General features: G+C 37.0%; 1 protein-coding gene across 3 annotated transcripts in view; it reads right to left on the bottom strand.

Moving 5' to 3' along the window:
- Positions 1-27039, bottom strand: part of CWF19L2 (CWF19 like cell cycle control factor 2) — an 88656-nt gene that overhangs the window by 49116 nt on the left and 12501 nt on the right. For 2 of the 3 annotated variants that reach the window (XM_058663962.1, XM_058663964.1), the window contains exons 4-9: positions 26791-26904; positions 25653-25772; positions 17493-17586; positions 15438-15553; positions 9596-10251; positions 461-554 (exon numbers count right to left, since the gene is read on the bottom strand). In XM_058663962.1, coding sequence (XP_058519945.1) covers positions 461-554; positions 9596-10251; positions 15438-15553; positions 17493-17586; positions 25653-25772; positions 26791-26904 — 1194 coding nt within the window. The remainder of the gene's footprint in view (positions 1-460; positions 555-9595; positions 10252-15437; positions 15554-17492; positions 17587-25652; positions 25773-26790; positions 26905-27039) is intronic. The other variant, XM_058663963.1, reaches the window with a different exon arrangement.

Raw genomic sequence — 27039 nt, 5'->3', positions numbered from 1 at the left:
CACCTCACTCAACCTATCATAAACTAATTAACAGATATGTGACAGTGTGACAAATAAATGAAAGTAGCTTTTACAAAAGCATTCATATGACTATTCAGTGTTGAGGCAAAAGTAATTCAACATTACTATGGAAAATTAAATGAGCTAACTAAACGAATCATTTAACATATCTAACATAGAGCCTGGTGCAAACATACCAGGTCTATACCTGCTTCCACTATGTTCAACAGGTCTGAAGCACAAGAATAAAGCAAATAAACAAGTAAAAGTAGAAAACACATAGCTCCCTAGCATCTTAAATTCCAGAAATCTAATAAAGTAGATAACTTACTTAGAAAATTGTTTCTAGAAATGAGTGAAAATTTCTTTACAGAATAGTAAATGGTAGTTACTTTCAATACTACTTAGTAACTTCCTAAGCACTTAAAGATTTAATGACCAGTCTGTAAGAACATCTTACCATATTGCCCATCATCTCTGCCTTGATAATCTTGGCTCCCAGCTTGTTCTTCTCATCAACACTTAGAACGTGGATGGACTCATCCTCTGGACCACTGCTGGCAAAGGACAGATTAAGAGCCTAGGAAATTCATGTACAATGCAAGTAACAACATCAAGATCCAAACATTATTTATTTACCCTATTCAACACCAGTAGCAGATTATGGCCTAAATGCAAAAAAATAAAATGTGACTTCAAACACAAATCACTACTTTAAGGATCTCTGTTAGAGCAGTAGCCTATGGCAGTTACAGTGATGGCTCACCAAAGCCCAAAGCAATCGGACAAATAATTCAAAAATCAACTATTCATTATTTAATATTCACATATTCAATCTAAAAAAAAAAAAACTACCCTCAGGCCAGAATTCTACATATCTATAGGAACTTCTCATTCAGGCATAACAAGTTATTGAATGTCTAACAAACATAATCAAAAAATACATAAATTAATTGAATTCAAATATAAAAGCAATGGTCATATGTCCTTTTATAAACTACATTCATAATCAGACAAACTAAACTAAGTCAAAATTAAGATTATGTGCCAAACCCACACTGCAGAAGCATCACCTAAGAAAAAAAGAAATCTTCAGATCTCGTCAGATTCCCCAACCTTACTGTCTTAGAGAGATTCAAAGCTATAGTCCTGGGAAGGTGAAACCAGGCAGAGCCTGAACGACTCGGAAGCAGTCACAGCTAAGACTCTATTAATTTCAAGGCAGCTACAGTTTACAGGACAAGAGGAAGCTATACGGTGAGAAAATCCCCCAAAAAAACTTAGAGGAATTCACATAGCAAACCTCATGCTTCAGAAAAACTAGAACTAGAAAAGGTCTTGCTACATCAGAAGGAAACAAGCTCTAGGCTGGGCTCTGGGTCTACTAAACAAATGTTTGCAAGAGGCAAAGTAATCAGAACACTGAGATAAAAGTTAACTGTTCTGCCCAAAGAAAAAGGAGTAGGAGCTAGAGTAAGAGCTAGGAGAAGCACAGGCAAAACTTTTCCACATTTATAGAAAACTCACAACGTTCATGAAATCTGATGTACAAAAAAAGAGAGAGAGAAAGGCCATGACACCGCAAAGCACATCATGAAATTGGTGATACAAGGAGTATAGAGACTAAGGCAAATTATTTAGACATAAAAATCACCATGACAGTGGAGTGCTCATCAGAAACAATACAAGAAGATAAGCAACATATTTGAACTATCATCAACCTAGACTTCTATACGCTGTAAACAAAAGTGAACTAAAGACATTCAAACATAAAAAGTTGAAAGAACATCACAGAAAAGCCCTAAGGAAGAAAAAGAATATCAGATTGAAACACGAATCGACCCAAACAAGGAATAAGACCAGAAGAGGTGACTATAATGGTAATTATATAACACCTTTTTCCTTATTACTTAAATCTCTTTCAGATAACTTTTTAATAACAAAATACATTTGGGGCTTAGAACAGGTCGAAGTAAAACGTAAACCAATATTAACAAAAGGGGAGAAGCGTAAATAAACTGTGGGGTAAGTTATTACACCACACAGCAGTAGTATATCATTTAAAGGCTGTCTCTAATGAGTTACGTAAGTATGCTATCCAAGCTAACAATCAGTTTAAGTGCAGCAGTGTAAATTGCAGCAGCAGGCATTAGGCACTCCATTTCAGAGCGCTTTAGCTTGACTCCCTGCTCTAGTTCCAGCTCCCAATTCCAGCTTCCTGTTAATGTAAACCTGAGCAGCAACAACGAGATAGTTTCTGTTGCTAGGTTCCCCCGACACTGGATTGAGTTGTGAGCATTTGGGGAATGAATGCTCCCTGGCTCACTCATTCACTCATTCTTTCTCTCCCTCTCCATCTCTCCCTTTTAAACAAATAAAAATTCTTAAAATAATTACAGCAACGAAAAAAAAGGAAATCACACCCAAGAAACCCTCAAATTCAAAAAAGCATGAAAAAGATGAAAAGCAGAATAAGACATATAGAAAACAAAAGCCAAAAATGCAAATCATGACTATAACATTTAAATGACCCTTCAATTTCAATTTCAACAGCTTTCCTTCAATGCTTGATTGAATAAGCAAACAGACAACAGGAAAAAACATTAAATATTAAATTGAATAAATTTACTAATTTAATAAATTAAATTGGATAACATTACTAACTAATGTGACCTAATGGACATTCACAAAGCATTGCACTCAACTTCAGTGGAAAACACATTCTTTCCAAGTGCATACAAAACAGTTACCATGACAGACCAGTCTGAGCCACACAATCAATCTGAATAAAGCTATAAGAATCAGATCAAACAAACCATGTTCTCTAACCACAATCAGATTTTTAGAAATCATTACCAAGATCACTGGAAAATCCTCAATCACTTGAAAACTAAACAGCTAATGTGTAAGCAACCCTTAGAGAAGAAAACAAGGGCAAATTACAAACTGAAACCAACTGAACACACTGTATATATAACATACAACATATCACAACTTGTGGTTTGCTGTGAAAGCACTGAAACTTGTAGCTCTAAATATTTTTACGGAAATACAGAAAAATGTCTCACAAATTAATTATCCCAGCTTGCAACTTCACAAAACAGAAGAACAAATTAAACTCAGAGACTACAATAATGATAGTCAAAAATAGATTTAAAAAAAGGCAATAAACTCAATTACTCCTTCTGCCATTAAAGGGATATTTAAGTTGAATAAAAAACAAATATTAATTTGCAGAAATCCTACAGGAACATTTCCTTCTTGTTGAAAGGAACGACAATACTCTTATGCTTACACTAAGACATTTGAGGCAAAGCCCCTTTGGAAAGCAATACTTTCCTTCTCCTTATTAAATCAATAGTAGGGCACTGCAATTATGAGAGCTGGAAACATTATTACTTTTTATATGCTTCTATAAGCTCAGTTGTTAGTGTCACCGGCTGTATTTTTTGTATGGAAAATATTTTTCAGGAGCCAGTACAGTGTTGTAACAAGCTAATACTTCACCTGCCAGCAACAGGATCCCATGTGGGCACTAGTTCATGTCTCAGTGGCTCTATTTCCATTCCAGCTCCCTGCTTATGGCCTGGGAAAGCAGCTGAGGATGGGTCAAGTCCTTGGAACCCTGCACTCAGGTGGGAGACCCAGAGGAAGCTGCTGGCTGCAGGCTTCAGATCAGCTCAGCTCTGACTGTTACAGCCATTTCGGGAGTGAATCAGCAGATGGAAAATCTTCCTCTGTTTCTCCTCTGTAAATCTCCCTTTCCTATAAAAATCTTTAATGAAAGAAATCCAGAGCCAGGAGCCAGGAGCTTCCTCCAGGTCTCCCACACAAGTACATGGTGCTAAGGACTTGAGCCATCTCCCTCTTGCTTTCCCAGGCCGTAAGCAGGAAGCTGGAGCAGAAATGGAGCAGGGAGTGGAACATGAAATGCTGCCCATTTGGGATGCTGGTGCTTGAAGGTGGAAGATTAGCCTGTAGAGCCATGGCACTGGCCAACCCTACAATTTTTCTACAAAAATTTTTTACAATTAATCAACAATTTTTTCCACTTTTGTTTATTCTTTTTCACCCAATTATTTTTCCAAATCCCCTACTTTGAAAATTTACTCTTATTAGCCACTAGGTGAAAGTTACAGATATTAGAAAAATTTTGACATGCATATATAATCTACGTTAAAAATAATCATATATCATGCATTTCCCAAAAAAAATTCAGTACAATTATTGCCCCACGAAGTTTGTCTCTCAAACTCTCCTGGATCCCCAATTGAAAGGCTTCTTAGTGACATCTTATACCTTTCTTTGCTTCCCATACTTAAGTGCCTATCTGTGGTTTTCTTCTTCAACAAAATTATATTTAGGTCATCCATTTTTTATATCAACATCAGCTAGCTGCAAAAATAAAAAACTGACAAAAAATAAAATGGATAAAGGAATGGTGTCTTCAATACTCCTTCAAATCTTTCCTATTATTCCAATAGAGGCTTACTGTAATCCAGATGCTGTTACAATTAGACATAAGCAGGGAGTTCAGTCATTCAAACAGCAAACCATTTTGCAAGCAGGTTTTAGTTTTGATGGGATTGTAAAAAAGAAAGAAAAGCCACCCACCAATTTATCTCCCTCTGTGAGGAGAAAGTTTTCAGGAATTTTAAAACAAACCACCACAGCATAACGAAGTCAATAACATCTCAGAACCATCAAAACCACTCAAGTAACACCCTCAGAATATTCTTCCCCACATCAGGGTCTCTAAGACGTCATCAAATGTCCATACCCCATGCTCCAGTGCTAATGCAGTATGACAGCAAAGAGCAGCTCCCTCCCCTCCCTCCTCTGCAGACACAAAAGAAAAAATAAGAACGGAAGCATTTGTCCCACCCACCTTCTTCCATACCTGCACCCTCTCACCCTAATCAGAGACATACATGGGTGTGCATCACTCTCAGTAATGAACACAATATTAAAAATAAAATTTTAAATATAAAATACTACCAAAACAAATGTCAATAAGGCAACAGACTCACGTCTACTAATACATCTGAGTAAAAATGCAAATGCTTTCAAGCAAAAAAACTAATCTGAGCTTTTCTAAGCAAGCTATTCAAAAAGTACAGAAAGAGTAAAAAAAATAACATGCTAACTGTTCATTTCCTCCTTGCAAAATATTGGAAATCCCTCCTATTACTGCAAGAAAAGGGGTTTTAGAGCCAGACAAATCCAAACTTTGCTACTTACCAACTTCATGATGTTGGAAAACTATTATAACTCCTCTTGGGTTACAAATCAATGCAGAAATTATAAAGTTACAGCATCTGCTGTAATATAATGGAATTCCAAACACAGCACCTATCCTGGTGTTCAGTAATTAGTTATTTTTGTCACTGAAAAACAATGAGTGAGTCACAGGAGAACCCACTGAGGAGTCCTACACTTTTCTCTCTAAAATTCCAATGGTGAAATCTCTTCCAAAAAGGTTTTAAAAGTAGAACATCCAGATCTATGCTCAAATAAGAAGAAATCAAATGCTTTTAGGGAACCACAGAATTAAAAGTGTAGTTCTGGGTCATGAGTGTCAACTCAAGCTCCTCCTCTCTTTCTCTACAGTTACTCCTTTGAGAGTAACTCTCTCAATTATAGCTCCCAAATGAGTATATCTGCCTCAAGTCCGCTCCATTTCATAATCTTGTGGAATCTTTGCAATTTTTATCTAATTAAAATATTTGAGGTATTCTTTCACTTATAGTAACGTACAACTGGAGTCATTTACAAAATGTACAAGCACTACCTGCAATGCCCTGCCTACCAATTCCCTGCCAGTTAATATTTTACAGATTATCAAGAGGTTAGTATATGCATACATCTAGGATTTAGACATTCAAAGACTAGAAACAGACATACCATGTTCTCAAGGCATACTTGCATTACACATTCTAAAATACCATTTGCAAAAGTTCAACTAAACCATGCAGTCTGTTGCTCCAGTTTTTTCTCCTCCAACTTGATTGACTTTTCCCACTTACTGCCTAATAGCTTCATCCTTCAAGATGTTATAACTGGGGTCAGCATTGTGGCATAGCAAGTTAAAGCCACTGTCTGCAACACCAGCATTCCATATGGACGCCAGTTCATATCCTGGCTGCTCCACTTCTAATCCAGCTCCATGCTGAAGTCCTGAAAAAAGCAGTGGAAGATGGTCCAGTTTTGGGGCACCTGCAATCCACATGGGTGACCTGGATGAAGTTATTGGCTCCTGGCTTCCAAATGGCCATCTGGGAAGTGAACCAGCAGATGAAAGATCTCTAACTCTCTCTGCCTCTGTAACTCTGATTTTCAAATACATTAATCTTCACTTTAAAAAAAAGAAGTTACAAAATTCCCTACACAACTTTCCTGGACTTAAGAGGGTATACCATCCCATCTTGTCTGAAAATATCATAACAAATAATATTGTGCATACATCCACAACTCTAAATATGGGGCATTTATGTAACCATATTTGTTACATAAATATGTATTTCTATGACTGCCTCTCTGATATTCAGAGTTAGGGTGACAAGAAGATTCCTAATAGTCTTTGTATAAATTTAAATTTTACAGAAACATTACTTATGCCATTTAAAATGTCAGGGCCAATGTTGTGGAATAGCAAGCTAAGCGCTACCTGCAGTACTAGATTCCCAGATTGGCACATTTCAAGTCCTGGTTACTCCACTTCCAATCGAAGTCCCTGCTAATACGCCTGGGAAAGCAGCAAAGGATAGCCCAAGTGCCTGGTTTACAATAAACTCTTTCCTGTTCTCACTGAAAATGTTTTCTTTTTGCAATTTATCTTTTTTCCTCTCCTTATGTCTCTGCCTGGTCTACTTTTCTTATATTCCAATAAAATAAACCTCATAGAGGTTAACAACTTTTCTATAATTAGTACATAAAAGGGACTTTTTTTTGGTCAAAGTCAATTCGTGGTTTTGCTTTTAACCTTATTTGAATAGCATGCTAAATGGGCATCAGAAGACAGGAAATCTAAATCTAAGCTTTGAAAGTAACTACCTAACAACATGATAGAAGAGCTAAGATTTTTAGATCACATACTATATTAACTTATTCATATAAATATATATGTATGTATTTGTGTGTATATACATGTATTATGTGTGTGTGTGGTCAGATAAACTGACAGACAGGCAGATATAAACTGGTGCAACATCCTATTAAATGGATGGCATTTATACCCTTGTTTTAAGATATGGAACCTAAAGCATGTCAAGGTCAGCTGTCAACTTCTTATTAAAGATCACAAGTCCAGAAAAGATTGCTGCTCTCTCGTCTCCTCCCGGCCTCCCTTCCCCTTCCCCTATTCCCGCTGATCTGCATCACCTTCCCCCACACCCCAAAATAAAAAAAAATGATTACTGCTACCACAAAGTTGAAAGATAAGATTAAAAAAAAAAAAAGATAAAAGACGTTTCGTTAAATTTGAATCTGGGATAACAAAAAAGACATCTTACCATAAGTATGTCCAAATATTACAAGAGACTCATTATTTTTTATTTAGTAAATCTGGCAATCCTTACTACATAACACTGTGTGAGTCATGTCCTTATTTCACTGAGCTTCTGCAACCACAAAATGCGACAGTGAAACTGATTTCCTTTACTTCTAAAATCAGTCCTCTGATTTTTTTAGTTATAAAATCATTGATTCTGAAACTCCCAATAAGTGTAGTATTTTTAAAAAATCATCATATTCTCACAATAATGTTCAGATAATTTAACAATAACGATACTCTGCTAAATCCCAATGGGCATTTTTTTTTTAAAGCAGAGTGACGATTTCCCACCCACTGTTTCACTGCCCAAAGGCCACAACAGCCAGGATTGAGCCAGGCTGAAGCCAGGGGCCAGGACTACATCTAAGCTACACATGGGGGGCAGGAGTCGAAGCACTTGGGCCATTAACTGCTGCCTTCTCAGGAAGCCTGCTTGGGAGTGGAGCAGCTGAGGCTCAAATCCGCACACAGTTAAGGAACGCCAGCATCACATACAGCAAGGTAAATACACAGTCCTACAATATCAACCCCTTGTTGGAGTATCTATTCACATCACTCTATAAGCTCAGCAACTTTTTTCTTTCATAAGTATGTGAATAATTCCTACATTTTTCTCTCCCTGTCCTCTTAAGTCATGAATTCATAAAGCCTGAAACTCTAACACAGAAATTCATAAGGCTAACATAGAATACTCTCTAGTACAAAAAGAAAAAGAGCCTTAAGTGAGACTCTAAGGTATAGCTATCAGAAGCTTGCAAGTTAAATAAGACACTAAATATAGCAAAGAGTGCAATGGAACTCTAATAGTGTTTAAGACTATTTTACATAGCTTAGCTGCAGTAATAGAAGCCAAGACCTAGAGATTACCCTAATTCTAAAGCAAACCTACTGATATCATGAGGTTAAGAGTCTTATCCCAACAGCAACTGGAGTCTACCACTCACAGTACACACAATAAAACCTGGACAAACGTATGCACTCAGCCATGGACATTCTCTTACAATGTTCAGCTGGATCTCTCCTCAGCTCCCAGGACTTAAACTACTGTCCATTCAACTGCATTCCATCATCCAGTCGGACTCTGTGTCTCCTATTCAAAGTTACACGCTGTGCTTCACATGGAGTCCTTAACAAAACAATCTGCTGAATTCATGATCCCAAACCACATTAGATATATGATTGCCACAAGTTTGTCACTTCCTAGACTCTCATTCTTTAGCATCTCATTCATATGATAATACTTCTGATACACTATAATGTTCATTAAGCTCTGTCATTATTCTTATCTCCAACACGGCTAGTCCCGTGACTAAACTGAGATTTCTTAGTTTTCATTCTCATCAGTCTGGATTTCCCTATCTTTTCACAAAGCACTATGTAAAATGCAGCAGGAATCGAATAATAAAACCAGAGAGTGCAACCTCTTTGCCTTATCATTATACATACAACCATTATTCCACGCACATTTTACTTATAAAACCCAACATTATCTCTAAAATGTATCAATTGTACAGAGTGGATTCTTTCTTCCTATTAAACAAATCAACACAGCTCAGGCTTTCCTTTAGAGGATTTCTGGGAAACACTCCTCACTTCATATTTGGTCTACAGCAGCTTATCTCCCTTCACTTTCTCAGACCTCCTACAGAATACAGTATTCACAAACATAATTAAATTTAACAGTGACCTAATTTTCTTAGGAAATAATATTGCACTGGCAACAAAATCTACCAAAATATTTTGTGTGGACATCTACTTAAAAGATTAGCTCATTCTACCTGTTAAGCTACAAAAAAGCAACAAATTTTGAGCAAATATGGCCACTAGATTTTTTTCAGTTCTTGGTAAAATAAAAGTGCAATGAATTAAAATCCATAAAACACTATACTGTTAAGTCTATATATCTTATCTCTTCCACTGATGTTAAGAAACTGTAGACTACTAGCTAATAGGCTACTGGGAGTTCTAACATATAGGTCAGTTTTTTCAATCCTCAGAGTCTTAGCACTCATGTACCAGTTTTAAAAACAAATGATAATATACCCAGCCAATGCAGACTTTGTGTCCCGTAGAGATTCTTCTTTCCGGGGGTCATCTTGCAAGCTTTCAGACTGTGATTTTTCATTCACATCCTCTGAAATGTGTCGACAGTCACTGCTGCTGCTTTCTGATGGCTTCTGATGCGAACGCTTCTTGCAGTCTTTACTCCTGTCAGATCCACTCCATGATGTTAACTTTTCCTCACTGTTTTCTATGGGTTTTCGAAAACCACAATGCAAAGAACCCTCTGCTGCTCCTGATGTTGATAAATGAGACGGTTCAAAGTTTTTGCTTTTACTGTGAAATGATAGTTCTTCATCGTCACAGGGCTTTAAGAATTTAGGTCTCAAATTTCCAGAAGAAAACTCTTGATTTTGCCTTGGGGTACGTTCTCTTCTACAAGTTTCCAAAGACCCAGATCTCTTATCTTTTTCATCATCCAAAAGTTTCTGTTTACTGCTACTGTTTTCAATATCTGCTGTACTATAACTATCCCTTGAACTTGTGTTACATTTCATTAAGTCTGATTTTCTACTTTCTTGACTATTTTGTGCTTTATCTGAAAAAGCTGGTTTCCGCCACCGTTCTCTTCTATAGTCTTCTTTTCTGGATGCAATTTTTTCTGCTTCTTCTAATTTCGACTGAAATATTTCCATTGACTACAAAGGGAAAAAAAATTAAACAATGTTTCTAACATTAAGGAAGACTTGTCCCCACATGCCATAATCACTGTCAAATGACACAAGGAAAAAAAACTCCCTACAGGAGAAGGGGAAAGACCTAGACAATCAAGTAACACTAAATAAAACTTTCTTTTTGACAGGTGGAGCAACAGCATCCCTGCTGCCTTCTGGAGTCTGTATTGGCAGAAAAGTGGAATCAGGAACCACAGTCAGGCATTGAACTCAGTCACACTGCTGGGAGATGCAGGAACCCTAACCTGTAGGCCTAAAATGAAACACTTTGAAAGCAGAAGTCCCATAAACCAAGAGGCTGACAATAATCCAAAATATAATACAGAGAATCAAGACACAAAATCTAAAGATAGTAGCATTAAGGAGCAGGTATGTGATGCAACAGTTAAAATACCACTTGGGATGTCTACTTCCCATAGAAATGTCCCAGCTTCATGTCTGATTCCAAGTTCATCAGACGGAAGATCTTCCTCTCTGTCTCTCCTCGTCTCTCTATATTTGGCTTGGCAACAAAAATAAAAAAATCTTAAAAAAAAAAAAAGATATTAGCATTAGTATTCGTATCTTAGGATTTTTCAGAAAGCAGCAAAGCTAGAAAGGCTCATTTATTAGCTTTGAGTGAGGAAAGAGCCTTGGAAAGGTTGATACAAACGACCCTAATTTTGACTCTTAAAACTTGAGAAAAAAATACTTCACAAACAATACACGAGGGAAAAGTAAGCCTAACCATCAGCATGCATACAAATGAGGGCACACAGGTAATGTGTTAACTGCAAAGTAGAAAAAATAAAACTGCAGCCAAGCATTTATCTATAATTCTAAAATGGGAAAGGAGATAAAGATAAAACTTTGAAAAATATTAAGTTATAACTCTATCTAAATAATCCAATTAACAGTCAAACTATCCTTCCTTGGCATGCACAAAAGCAAACTATCTTCAGGGCCCAGTGCAACTGGCTAATCCTCCACCTTCAAGAGCAGCGTCCCATTGTGAGTGCTAGCTCATGTCTTGGCTGTTTCACTTCCCATAAAGCTTCCTGCTTGTGGCCTTAGTAAGCAGTGGCAGATGGCTGAATACCTTGGGACCCTCCACCTGCACCTGTGTGAAGACCTGAAAGAAGCTCCCTCCTGGCTCCTGGCTTCAGATCAGTTCAGCTCTGGCCACTGTGGTCATTTGGGGAATGAACCAGCAGATGGAAGAAATTTCTGTCTCTCCTCTCGGTAAATCTACCTTTCCAATAAAAAAAAAAAGAAATCTTTAAAAAAAAAAAAAAAAACACTACTATAAAAATGCTAGGAATCAAAAGGTATACCTCTTACTACTTCCAAGCTTCAAAAACTGAGTATTCAACAGTCGGACATCTACAATAGTTAACATACCCACATCCCAAATCAGAGAGGCTGAATCTGATTCCCAGCAGAAGCACTGACTCTACCTTTCTTTGTGAATGCTGATTCTGGCAAACAGCAGTGATGCCTGATGTCACAGATCCTTGTATCCATATGAAGGACCTGGATTGAGCTTCCAGTTCCCAGCTTTAGATCCAGCCATTGTGGGCACTGGGGAATGAACAAGTGGGCCGGAGTGCTCACTCTGCTTCAATAATTCTCCTTCCCTCTCCCTCTCTAGTACTAGAGTTTATGAAGAGAACAGATGTACTTTTACTGGACACACACACAAAAGGGGAACTACGCAATGAAAGATCTACTAATTTTCACGATTATATTAATCATGGTATATACTTCAAATAAATAATAGTATCAACTTATATACCTCAAATATATACAATATCAAAAGTTTTTAAAAATTTAAAATAGCACCTTCCTCTAAACTCTGACTGCAAAGCTGTTTTATCAAACAACATTCATCTTAAATGCAGAAAATCATCATTATCCAAACACAGAAAGTCGAGAATATAATTTTCCAGCATTTTTACCAAAGTTATACAGTTTTATTTCAAGAAGAAAATAAATTTTAAGTATTTTAACATTAAGGGAATAAAAACAAAAATTATCATTTCCTTGTAAACATATTTCCAAATACTCCTTGTCAAAGTACCAAAAATAAATGGACTGACATCAAAAGCAAGTCAGGACACACAAGAGAGACAAGATTCAATTTATAATTTAAAAAAATTTCGAAGAATATCAATAGACCCTGTGGGGCAGCAGTGATGGTTCAAGTGGTTGGATTCCTGTCACCTAGATTTAGTTCCTGGCTTTTGGTTCCAGCTTTGGAACATTGAACCAACAGATGGAATCAGTCTATCTTTCTCTCTTCCCACTCCCCCACTCTATCTCCCTCCATTCTTTCCTCTCCCTATCAATAACAAACAAACAAACAAACAAACAAACAAAAAGAAAATTTTAATGTAGTAAGCAGTTAACATGTTCTCAGTTCATTATCAGAATGCTTAGGTTCAATACCCAACAATGCTGTGGATCACAGCTTCCTGCCAATGCAAACAAACACTAGGAGACAATGATGGTGGCCCAAGTAGTTGGGTTCCTGTCCCTTACTTGGAACACAGAACACTGAATTCAAGATTCAGTCCTAGCCAACGACCGCTGTAGTCATTTGAGAATGAATCAGAAGATGGGAGCTCTTGCTCTCAAAATAAAAGAGCGAGAACAAGAAAGAGAGATTAAAATAGCAATTCAATTCTCAGCAACTTGTCTCAAGAAAATAATCAAGTAAATATACAAATTGTACTGGACAACGACAGCACAGTGCTACTAGATGGGGGTTTAAGAGGGAAGTTACATCACTGTCCACCCATGGAAAGTTAAATACTAGAAAAATAAAACATGAGAAACTTTAAAAACAGCTCTATGGTATACCTATTTATTGACATCCTACTAAGTCTATAAGAGTAAGTTACAGAAATGGCATATTCCATGAACTTACAAGGTTAAAATTTTAAGAAAATGCAAAAACACATGCTAGCATGTTATCAAAGCTTCTCAAGAATAAGGATGATCCTCCCTCCCACCGCCCTTTTTGACCTGTCTATAATTTTGAAATCTTACCATTTTCTGAGAACAATTTTCGCTTTGAAATTAAAATGAGAGAAAATATACAATAACTATTGAAATAAAAAAATTACACAGGGAAATGGATTCTAAAATATCACATACTGCTACATACTTCCATTGTTGTAAGAATATATATACATGGGCCCGGCACCGTGGCCTAGCAGTTAAAGTCATCACCTTGCAGGCGCCGGTTCTAATCCCGGCAGCTCCACTTCCCATCCAGCTCCCTGCTTGTGGCCTGGGAAAGCAGTCAAGGACGGCCCAATGCCTTGGGACCCTGCACCCGCATGGGAGACCCGGAAGAGGTTCCAGGTTCCTGGCTTTGGTTCGGCGCGCACCGGCCGTTGAGGCTCACTTGGGGAGTGAATCATCGGATGGAAGATCTTCCTCTCTGTCTCTCCTCCTCTCTGTATATCTCACTTTGTAATAAAATAAATAAATCTTAAAAATATATATATATATATATATATACACACACACAAAACATTAATAACAGTAAAATCAAAGACATAAAAATTCCCAAGGGAAATGTCAAAACTTAAGAATATATCAATTTACCCCAGAGTGGAGCAGGTGGACAGGAGGAGGCTTGTATCCCAACCCTGAAGACTCCCGGATCCTCACCAAGGACTATCAGTACAGGCACCAAGGACTACATCCCAACAGCCAAGGAGAACACGGGGAATTGGAGTACCTTCGGAGGCTGAGAACTCTGAGGTCACCCAGCCCCGTTGGGATCTACCACATGGGATGGAGGAAGCCCAAATCCTCCCTCGCAGAATCTAAGGCCATCAGAACAACAGGCAGGAGCCCTGAGTGGTCTGCAGAAACAGAAGAACAGTAAACTTCCTTCCGGACTAAGGAGAGGAGCTTCTTCTGGTCCTTACTTAGTTCCAACTTTGGATCCCCACCCTCTCTTGCAATGACCATCAGGATCGCTCTGGAAACCCCTCAAAACAAACAACCAACCAACCAAACAAAAAATCTAGAATAAACAGACAGAGAACAACAAGGAAAGCTTAGAATTAGACAGGAAACGGTCAGCATGGATTCACTTCTACTTTACTAGGTAGGACACAAAGATTAGTTACTCTTCACTAGGGTATCAAAGATTTCTGTGCGCACCCCTCCTGAAACGGTTCTAGTACCTCAACTGTTGACAAATGCCTTGTTAGATTTATAACCCAGTTTAGATTATCCTAAAATCTGCCAAGTTCAGCAAAATTATGCGTCAACACAATAAACTGCTAAATACTATAATGAAAATAGACACGAGACAGCTGAATACTACCCTAGAGCCATTTTAAGGTGTATAGCGGCTGGTTGTATATAAACTAAAATTGAAATGTCAATGAAGTAGTCACAAGATGCAGATAAGAACTTGCATTGTTTTAACATACTGATTACTCAATACCATGTCAATTAATTCCACAATGCTGTAAATTGTTGTTAATGTTGTGCTGAGGCTTCTAATTGATCAGGATGATATTCTTCCAGCTCTACCCTCAGACCAGAGATGGTCTCCCCAAGAAACTGTTGAATTTATCTGGACAATAAGATGCTGGACTCTATGCTTGGTATATCTTTGCAACGAAAGAATCTTGACTTAATTTGAACTGTAATACTACAACAAGGTGGAGGAATCCACCATGGGGGGAGGGTACGGGGAGGGGATGGGGGAATCCCAGAGCCTATGAAAATGTGTCACATAATGCAACGTAATAAAAAAAATAATAATAAAATAAATAAAATAAAATAAAATTCTGGAACATAAAAAAAAGAATATATCAATTTCTTGAATATAACAAAATTTTAACAGTAGTGTATTACTGAGCTAACTTATATTATTTAAACTTTCTCACAACAGAACGTGTATTTTCACATTAAATACACACACATATTTAAGTTTTATATATGTATATTCATTATATCAGTAAAAATATACTACATGCATTTACATAATAATGAAAAGCAGAAAGTTTCAGTAACTTAAGCATCTGAAATTGAATATCACATCAATTAAAGTGTTTGAGTACAAAATTTAAGTAAAAGGCACTTAATTATACATGCAACTCTAAAAAAAGGTATAATACCTCCTTAATACAGATACTCACCCCATATCTTTCAGCTACAATGTCCTCCAGATTTTTATTTTGCTTCTCAGCTTGTTCCTTCATTCTCTGATAAGACTTCTTTAGCCAACTTAATCCACCATCTTCTACTCCTGAAACTAAATTCCAGTGATAAATACCAATTAAATTTAATGTGGCTGTCATAGAATATTTATCTTGTGATAACTTCTAAAAATGTATAATTAAATATTTCCCCAAAATAAAGTCATAAAAACATTTAAAATCCAACATACATATGAGTGCCTATAAATTTAATTGTTATCACTATAAACTTTTTAAATGCCTTCAACTTCAGTAAGTTGCTTGTATTTCTTTATGTATACATCTACGTATAAAACAGAAATATAATCAATAGCTTAAATCAAAATTCTGATCCTGATAATCCTTGTCCCAAAATAAGGCTACTTAATGATCACTGAAATTCTAAAACTAACAAAATGCACACACAGTCTCCAAGAGACACATAGAATAGTGTTCATAAAAGAATAATCATAAAGTAATTCCAGCCTGGAAATAAGCCAAGGATAGACAGAAGCTAATCCATCCCTAAAATATACTATAGTAAGGACAACGAGTGAACGACATTGATATACAAGAATGTGTAACAGCCAGAAACAAGGATTTAACAAAACAGAATAAAACTACATAGCATAACATAACACTAGAAATCAATCAGATGAATAAAATCATCAAAAAATACATAACCAAGCATTTTTATTAGTCACATAGTAAGAAATGCATTATACTAAAAGAATTCAGAGTAACTAATCTTAGACTGTCCTCTGGTAGTAGGAGTAGTTCAAGCCTGGATCAAAATTAGCCTTACACTGCACGAGGTCACTGAGCTAACCTGCTGTTCTTACACTTTGAGATTCCACAAAATAAGATTTCAAAAAGAAGCTTATATGACTACAGTTACTATTAAATAGCCTGGAAGAGTTCTCTCTGTCTTACCCTAAAAGGCAAAAAAGAAATTACAATTATCAGCAACTTTGGCTCTGGGGACATCTTTTCATAAACCACAAAAGAAATTTAACAAACAGCAAAAATTTAAATGAACTACATATGAAAAGCAGAAATGTGTCCTACTAAGAGACAATTAAGATAAAAACAAAATATAACTTATAATATTACTATCTGAATTATAACTAAACTTTCCACCACATTGTCAAAGCAATACCTAATGAGCAAATACATATTTCTCAAAAATGTAAAATACATTTATATGACAGTTAAATATTTTCTCTCCATCTGCTGGGAAATAACAGCACTCTCCTAACATCAATACAAATTTGATGAACGCAAACTAGGATATATCTGCAGACACAAAAACCACATTTTTCATGTTTATACATTACTTTAATAAAATTTCATAGAATACTTTTTGCATGTTATAAAATGTAACTGAATCAATAGTTTATCATATACCCACAGATTACATGGTGTTATCCATTTAAAAAACAAAAGTCAGGAACTGACATTGTGGCATAGCAAGCAAAAACACTGCCTGTGATGCCGGCATCCTACTTGGTTCACATACTGGATGTCCACTTCTAATTCAGCTCCCTGCCTCTGTATGGTAAAAAGACAGGCCTAAATCCTAGGCCTCCAACACCCATGTGGGAGACCCAGAAGAAGCTCCTAGCCACTGTCTTCAGCCTGGCTTGATACCAGCCACCGTGGCCATCTGAGGAGTGAACCATCAGATGAAGACTCTCTCTCTGTGTCTCTACATTGCCTTAACTTGTTCAAATAAATTAGTAAATTTTTTTAAAAAATAAATAATACAGAAACTAGTCCATGGAAACACTGTCAACTATAAAAGTATTTAGTAATTTTGTTCCCAAACATCTATAAATTAAAATAATTTAAATATTAATGATTTAAATAAGACTTCGGAAGACTGAAATATTTTTTTTTTTTTTTTTTTTATGAATGAAATCTAAATGCTTTTTCATCTGTAAACTCAGGTCGTTCTCTTAGGAATATCAGGGTACAAGAAACACCTGTGTGTCTGCAATCAAATCTACAGGATACCTTTAGTAACGGATGACACACCACAGTCTTCCGGGGGAAGACCCGTTCCACCATCCTTCCAGTACGGATTCAGTTCTCTTTCCGAGAGTTTGGACTAGAATAAAACATTTTCAGAAATCATAATTTTAAATTAAATACAAAAAAAATTTATAAAAAATAAATCTAAGACCCAGCTGATAATTGCAACCCTAGTCAAATCAATTAAAAACACTAGATACATGCAGTTCTTTCAAGAAATAATATCTAAATTCACTTTCACTCAGTATTTTTACTGAACACCTACCATGTCTCAGAATTGTGACGGATGTAGAAGGTTTAACCAGCAGTCACCCTGAATCAACCCTTGCTAACACAAGAAAAACAATTTAAAAAAAACTAATATATGCTTTGAAGACCAAAATTCAGAGTGACAGTAGTACAAAGAACTCTGTCACACTGAAAGATCAATGACTTCCTAGCAGATCCAATATGTGCAATCCTAGGCCCAATGAGAACTTAGCAAAATTTTATTTTTGGCTTGAAAGTACACAGAAAAGGTATAAAAAGATGCTCCAGGTAGAATGAATAACAGTGTGCTCATAAAACCTCAAGGAAAGAGAATGCAAAGCGCTTTCAGGGAAGCAAAGGCAATTCCCAGGGACTAACACATGGAAGTCTAAGCAGAGACAAAAGATTAGGTTTATAAAACAGAGACCCAATAAGCCCTTCTGAACTGCTTCCGAGCAGAAGCTGTCAGCAACGGGGACTAGTGGAAGTAATGTGCTTCGTGCTAAACAAAGAGCACACTGGTCTCAGACTGGACAAAAGACTGGAGAGCAGCAAGGTGAGAGGCACAAAGCTAGGTGGAACATTTGGCAGTAATCCAGGTAAGGTAAAATGCAAGTTCCTCCTGTGTTCCAAGCACTATGCCATTGGCACCTACTTGATAATTAAGGCAGGCACAATTCTTGCCGTCACAGAATTATGGTTCAGCAAACGGGGAAAGACAATCAAGCAACAGCAGGATAGCTTACTCTAAATACACAAAAGTAAAAGATTTTACAGACCCACATACATATTAACACCAAAACTGCTGCCTACAAAAACTGATCACAGGAGAGAATAAAGTGTTAAATTTTGGAATCTCAGTGTTACAGATTATGAACCAGCACTGAAAACAAACAAACAAAACCTTAAATAAAACACATTTTAAAAAGCATTTTGAGTGTATCCTTAAATTGAAAAGAAAAATCTCCAAAGTGAAAAAGTTGAAATAAATGTTAACATAGATGCCTGAGTGGTGCTGTGGCAGGGAACACTGTTACCTGAGACAAATGCCTGCGACCCATACGGGCACCAGTTCATGTCCTGGTTGGCTCCACTTCTAATCTAGCTCCCTGTTAATGGCCAAGGAAAAGCAGCAAGAAATGGTCCAAGTCCTTGCCACAATGTTAAAAGACGCAATCGAGGCTCTTGACTCCTGGCTTAACCACTGAAACCATTTGGGAAGTGAAACAGTAAATACAGGATCTCTCTTGCCTTTCAACTCTATATATCTTAACAAAAATCTTTTTTTTTTAAATGCCTAAAGTAGGGGTTTTTCTCTCTTAGCTTTTCCTCCTGCCACTATGGCAGGGGACTAGGGTTTTTCTCTCCTGCTTTTCCTCCTGCCACTATGGCAGAGAATCTCGAGGCCCCTTCCCATCACTAGGATGGGAGTCTACTTTCTCAACTTTTTCTAATAAACCTTACTTTAAAACTAAAAAAAAAAAAAAAAAAAAAAAAAAAATGCCTAAAGTAAAGGCATACACAATACAAAAAAAACATAAAAAGACCTAATTTCTAAGATCAGTTTATAGCAAAAAAAAGTTTTTGTGTCTACCATCAAAGAAATTCTTCAAGTAGTATTTTTCCATTGCATTTAAGATTTTGCATTTCATATTAAAATTTTTACTAAAAGAGGACTATCACATTAAAATATAACTTTCCATTTCTTCAAGTTAGTGACCAAAATATAGAACTACTCTTTAGTAACAAAGTTTTAACTTTCCTTTGTTGGTCATGTTTTACATGGATACAAAAATAATTTCATCTTCAAAGTCAAAATTGCAAGGCCCTGTGGAAAGGAAACAGGAAGAGCCAGAGTCTAGTCTATATTATTTTGGGGACATAAATTAATCTGCCTCGATATCAATTTTCCATTCTGTACATGCGAGATAATAAAATCCTGATCACAAAACACTGTGATTAATTAATATGCTGTATGTGATAGATCTATGTGAAAGCACTGTTTAAACATGAGTTAACATTAGTTCTATGTATCTATCCCAATAAAATAAGTGACAAAATTAAAGCAGAATGAAATGTTTTTTCAACGAACTCTTAGAACTTAGTATTGTATCTTTTTGTGTGCGTTCTTTAATTTATTTACTATTTTATGATACAGTTTATATCATAAACTGGAATACCCCTCATTCCTACTGATGTCTCCTCTCCCCCAATTATTTCCCTATTATTATTACAATAGTATAGTCCTTCATAAACAGTCATAAGTCCATCATTCTGCTACTTAAGTGTATCCTGACATTGTAGATATGGACAATGGCAGCGAGTCCGGTATCCTGTTGTCAAGATACATTCAACAGTTTCATTGGAAGTCCATCCTTGATTCGGGAGTAGGGATATCTACTGCACTGTATCTTCACCTTCGGACAGGAATGTCTCTATTACACAGTCACTATACATCCCCTTAAATGAAAAGCCATAAAACAAAATCAACAACAGGAAGAGAAACAGAAAGTTTAAACAACATAAGTTAAATAACAGGCTACTGAATGACCAATGCACTGCTGAAGAAATGAAAAAGAAAATTAAACAACCTTCTTGAAAAAACAGTGCTACTGTATGACCTATGTGTCACTGAAGAAATCAATAAGAAAAAACTTTAAAGTATCAAAACCCATGACATGTAGCAAAAACATATCAAAAGGGACATTTATAACATCAGGTGGTTACAATCAGAATCTCTCAAATAAATGATCTAATAATACATTTCAAGGACATATTAAAAAAGAAAAAAACAAGAAGAGATGACAAAAATTACAGCAAAAATAAATGCAACTGAAACGAAGAAACTACAAATTGCAAACAATCTCACCTAGATACTCAGAGATACACATCAGATACTCAACAGATCACAATTACATGCTGAGAACAACTGAGAAGTGAGACAAATATAGAGAACACATGTACAAAAATGTATAACATACATAAGACTGAATATACCTTTAAAAAATCTTTCATAGATCAGTAAGATAAAGACAAATAGAAGCACACACTTGACCTATTGTTAAAAAACCATTTAGGAAGTCTAGTTCTCATACAGAAGTGATTGTGTTCAAGTCCACAACCTGAAAGGCAGCAATGATGGTACAAGTAGTTGGTCCCTGACACCATGAAAGAGACCAGACTGAGTCCTGCCTCCTGGCTTCAGATTGGTTCACCCTGGCAGCTATCGGCATCTGAGGATAAACCAATGGGTGAGATTTCTCTGTCTGTTCCTCCCACCATTCCTCCCTCTCCTCTCTTTTACTTTCAAATAAAAAGAAAATTATCTTCTTTGTTCAACAAATTTTTAAAAAACAGAAATTATAACATTTATGTTTTTCTAATACAATTCAATAAAACTAGAATATACAGAACATACTAGGAGTTTTTTTAAAGATTTATTTATTTTATTACAAAGTCAGATATACAGAGAGGAGGAGAGACAGAGAGGAAGATCTTCAGTCCGATGATTCACTCCCCAAGTGAGCCGCAACGGGCCGGTGCGTGCCGATCCGAAGCCAGGAACCTGGAACCTCTTCCGGGTCTCCCATGCGGGTGCAGGGTCCCAAGGCATTGGGCTGTCCTCGACTGCTTTCCCAGGCCACAAGCAGAGAGCTGGATGGGAAGTGGAGCTGCCGGGATTAGAACCGGCACCTATATGGGATCCCGGCGCGTTCAAGGCGAGGACTTTAGCCACTAGGCCACGCCGCCGGGCCCCATACTAGGAATTTTTAAAAATCAGCAACAACAATATCCCAGCTAATAAAAGGGCAAAGGACCTGAACAGATATTCCCCCCTCCTGCAAAAAAAAAAAAAAAAAAAAAAAAAAAGGGAAGAAAAATCCCCAAAACCATTTGATATAATCTTACTTGCCCATTTTGCTTTTCTTGTGCTTTGGGGGTCTTTGATTCAAAGTTACTTACTGCCTATACCAATGTCTTGATGCATTTAAATCAAATCTATGGTTTTTTTTATTGTGGTTTTGCAGTTTCCAGTTGCGTAATTAGATTTGTGAAGCATTTTTAGTTGATTTTTTGGTATAGGGTCAGGGTTCCTACACTGCTGTGTTACTGTGACTTTGCACTATATCTTGAACTCAGGAATTGTGATGCCTTCAGCATTATTTTTGTTCACAATTGCTTTGGCTATTCATGGTCTTTTTTGCTTCCATAGAAACTTTACAATTGTTTTTACTAGTTCTACGGTGAATGTCATTTGTATTTTCATGGGGATTGCATTGAATTTCTAAATCACTCTGGACAGTAGACATGTTACTTTTAATCATTTGGGTAATATAGACATGGTGGAGTCTAGGCTTTTCTATATGAGGATTAATATCATTAAATAACATGGATGATAATACTTCCTCCTTTTCTACTTGTATGCCTTTTCTTTCTTTCTCTCACCTAATTGGTTTGGGATTTTAAAAGTAAGAAAGAACTTGACAGTGATGCTTTCTTGTTTGGGGCTTTTCTTTGTTGGAATACTTCTGTCACCCATTCATTTATTATTTGTTGGTTCCAGTTTTCAGGGTCTTCATGGTTCCCTACAGTAGGTTGTATGTATTCAGAAATGTATCCATTTCTTACAGGTTTTCTAATGTGTTGCCATCTAGTACATAATAATCCTTATTGATCTTTGTATTTGCTATCAGTTGTGGCACCACTTTTTTTAAGATTTTTTTTAATTTATTTAAAAGGCAGAATTAAATAGGGAGGAGGAGCGAGACACAGAATCTTACACCCACTGGTTTACTCCCCAACAGCATGGTAGTATAAGTGAATATAATTCACAATAATCAATAACACACTGTATAGAGAACTTTGAGAGGTTGGTAGGCTCCAAATGCAAACAAAAGATGAGAAAAGCTAGCTGTCTACACTGTGTATATGTATTGAAATATTGCACCATACCTCATAAAAACATATAAGTAGTACATATTACTCAAAAACTTTAAAACAATAAAAAGATTTTTTTTTCAAGGCCCAGCACAGTGGCACGGCATGCCAATCTTTCACCCTGTGACACCAGCACATCATACTGGTGCTGGTTTTTGTCCCGGCTGCTCCACGTCTGATCCAGTTCTCTGCTATGGCCTGGGAAAGTAGAAGAGGATGGCCCAAGTCCTTAGGACCCTGAGCCAACATGGGAGACCCAGAAGAAGCTCCTGGTTCCCAGCTTTGGATCAGCTCAGCTTTGGCCACTGCAACTGTTTGAGGAATGAATCAACAAATGTAAGATTTTCTCAGATGTCTCAGATTTTCTCTCAGTTTTTCTCCTTTCATTGTAATATCTGCCCTTCAAATAAAAACAACCCTTTCAAAAAAAATTTTTTTGCAGGGGCAGATGTTTGGCTAGGCATTTAAGATATTGCTTAAAACACCTAAATTCTATAAGAGAATGCATGGGTTCAACACCCACACTCTGGTCCTGACTCCAACTGCCTCCTAAAGCAAACCTGGAAGGAGTGACAGCTTTGCCCATTCCTGCCCCAGACATTATAGGCATTTGGGTAGTGGGCCAATCAAAGACAGTCCTCCATATGCCTCTTCTCCGCCTCTCTGTGCCTCTTTATCTTTCAAATACATAAACCACATACCCAGATACACACATCCCACACAACTATCACAAATTCTAGCCATCAGCCCTTATGTAGCTCAGCTGTAAATCACCACAGTATTCAGGAGCTTCTTTATATATTTTACAGGGAGATTTTTTCCCCCACCATATAAAACGCCTGTTCCAGACAAGTAACATGGTTTACCTTCAACTAGATTTTCTCCATATTCACCCTTTCTTTTTTTTTTTTTTTTATTTTTTTATTTTTTTTTTATAATCTATTTTATTGTGTTGTTGACAATCTTTACATAGTTAATTACAGTTAAAGAAAGAAAAAGAAAAGAAAGAAAAAAAAAAAAAAAAGGTTCAGGGGGATAGGGAAGTGGGTAATACTATTATGTCCATATTGTTTCCATCATGTATCTGAGGTAAAGGGGGATATTGAGGGAGAAGCCCCACCCGGTTTCCCGCCCACCCCGAGTCCCGGATGTGGGGCATGCTCTGAGATATGTGCTCGAGTGGTGTTAATACTTCTCCGGTTATGAATCGCTCCATATTCACCCTTTCACTGAGGATGTATCACCTAAAGTATTCAAGATTTATATAAGTTGATGAGATTGTCCCACCTTGCAGAGGCACTCACCTTTATTAGTCCGCCATCAGGCATTCATTAAAACTCAGTAACATGGGGCTCGGCAGCGTGGCCTAGTGGCTAGGTCCTCGCCTTGATCCCATATGGCCACTGGTTCTAATCCCGGCAGCTCCACTTCCTCTCTGTCTCTCCTCCTCTCAGTACATCTGACTTTGTAATAAAAATAAAATAAATCTTTAAAAAAAAAAAAACTCAGTAACATGTTATTTAACTTCATGGTGTTGTTAATTTTTTTTCTTCCTGCTGTTGATTTTGTTTTGTGGCTTTTCGTTTAAGGAGATGTACAGTAACTGTGTAAAGGAGACTATCATATCTAGCAGCATGTAATTTAACTTCATGACATTGTAAATTTTTATTTTTCTTCCTGTTGTTGATTTTGTATTGTGGCTTTTCATTTAAGGGGATGTACAGTAGCTGTGAAATGGAGACTATCACATCCAGATGTGAGGATACAATACAGTATGCATCTCTACTTCCAGACAAAGATGGACTCCCAATGAAACCGTTTACTGTATCTTGACAATAGGATGCTGGACTCGCTGCCAGTGTCCATACCCGCAGCAATGGACATTCGACTACGTATGAAGAACTATATTTTAGTAATGATATAAGGGAACTCAGTGAGGGAGAAGGGAATTGGGGAAGGGATAAGGGAAATCCCTGGGCCTATGGAACTGTATCATAAAATGATAATAATAAAAAGAAGTAAAATTAAATTTAAAAAAGAATTTAAAGAACATCAAGTTTAGTATGTTCTTAACAAGACAAATAAAACACACTGGATTGAATACTCAAAAAAAAAAAAAAACCTACACATCTACACTGCTAAAAACATGTATGAACTATAGCACTTTCTGGATTTATGTTTGTTTGTTCCCAAGTATGGCCTCTAAACATTCTCTATTCTTTGCCAGCAAAATGACAGTAAAATAGTCATGATTATTTTATATTTTATCCAGAACTTTTCAGTGTCTTAAAATGGAAATAACTTTCTGATATTCACCTCAGTACATGCATGAAACAGCAGTTGAGAAGATTCACTTTAAAATTTAACGTTAGTAACCTAAATGCAATTTTCACTCAACTGCATATATGTGACCCAGTCCTATGAATCAACTATACTTTAAACTGATTTCCCACTGGAAAGTCACACATTAGAATTGTGGCATAGTGCCTACAACACTGGCATCCCACTTGGCTGCCGGTTCATGTTCTAGCTGCTCAACTTCCAATGCAGCTACCTGTGAGTGGCCTGGTAAAAGCAGAAGGTGCCCGAGTGCCTGGCCATGCCTGGCTCCTAGTTAGCCTGGCCCAGCTCTGGTTATTGCAGCAATCTGGGAAGTGAACCAAGGGATGGAAGTTCTTCCCTCCCCCTCTACTATTCTCTCTGTAACTTTTATTTTCAAACAAGTAAATAAGTCTTTTATGAAAAATAATTTTATTTCATTTCCTTCACTGTAACTCTTTTAAATAAATAATTTTTAAAAAGAAATTAAATTATATTTCATAGTTGTTCCTGCAAATGTTGTTAAATACCAAAAAATATGTATTTTAGAAGCAAAATTACATTCAGAAAAATGTTGTTAACAGTTTATGGCTTATGGCTTATTGCAAAGTTAAAGCACTTTAAATATTCTCTTACCTGTTCAAGCGCCTGGGCTTTCTCCTGTTCTGCTTTCCTTAGTGATTCCCTTTCAGCTCTCAGTGAAGATGATGACACAGTTTTAGCAGACATAAAATCTAGAGTCATCCATTCATCCCTCTGCCAAAAGGGGAAGTCAGTTCAATGATTACCACTCAGTAAGACCATGGATTTTGGAGACACTCACACACAGCTACAGAACTTTGAGCAAGTCTCCCAGTATTTCTTTTGCTTAGTCTCTCCCTTATAAAAAGAGATAAATATCTTGCAGGGTTATTTCCAGGGAAAGACAAGGTAACAGACAGTGCAGCTAGACGGTGACTGGCACAAATCAAGCAAGTTCCTTGTCACCTTTCTGCCCTCATCTGTGACTAACAATGGGTAACTGTAACGGCATATAAGCTATAAAAAGATTTGTATTCAACTATAACTGTTATTCAGAAGTTTATACGATGACACAGAGAAACAAAACTGAGCGAAGTCCACTCACTTCAGAAGTTTATATGTAAGGCTGCATACGAATATGGGGAATGCAAGGAAAACGTATCATGGACCAGAACAGAGCCCAGCACTCATCTCCTAGCGGGAGGAGAGCAGTCAGAAGGCTCAGTGAATACCATTTCTGCCAAGATTATTCACAGTTTGTTTTCAAGGAACAATCTTTTCTCCTAAAGAAATCCCAATCATATCTCTCTTTAGCATTCATTTACTCTTAGAAGTTGACATTTCCTTCTTTTTTTTTTTTTTTTTTTTTTTTTTTTTTTTTTTTTTTTTTTTTTAAAGATTTATTCATTTTATTACAGCCAGATATACAGAGAGGAGGAGAGACAGAGAGGAAGATCCTCCGTCCGATGATTCACTCCCCAAGTGAGCCGCAACGGGCCGATGCGCGCCGATCCGAAGCCGGGAACCTGGAACCTCTTCCGGGTCTCCCACGCGGGTGCAGTGTCCCAAAGCATTGGGCCGTCCTCAACTGCTTTCCCAGGCCACAAGCAGGGAGCTGGATGGGAAGTGGAGCTGCCGGGATCAGAACCAGCGCCCATATGGGATCCCGGGGCCTTCAAGGCGAGGACTCTAGCCGCTAGACCACGCCGCCGGGCCCGACATTTCCTTCTTTAAAATCAAACAGCTCACATACCTGAATAACTTGGCTGCCATCTTCCTTTTCTAACGTGTCATCTTTTACTTTCCAGGCCTTTTCCTTGGAAGAAGTCTGGGATGGCACAGCTTCAACCCACTCTTCCTCAGAGCTCTAGGGATATCCAAAATTTAAGTAAAATTCTGAAATTAGTATACTTTATATAAAATCTCTGCATTGTTAGTGACAGATTAAGCTTCCCAAATGCTACTCTGCATTTCCAACAGAATAACATCAAAAACTGCAAGG

The sequence above is a fragment of the Ochotona princeps genome, chromosome 4 (assembly GCF_030435755.1).
Source record: "Ochotona princeps isolate mOchPri1 chromosome 4, mOchPri1.hap1, whole genome shotgun sequence".
Lineage (NCBI taxonomy): Eukaryota > Metazoa > Chordata > Mammalia > Lagomorpha > Ochotonidae > Ochotona > Ochotona princeps.
This window is presented reverse-complemented; position numbering and strand designations above follow the sequence as displayed.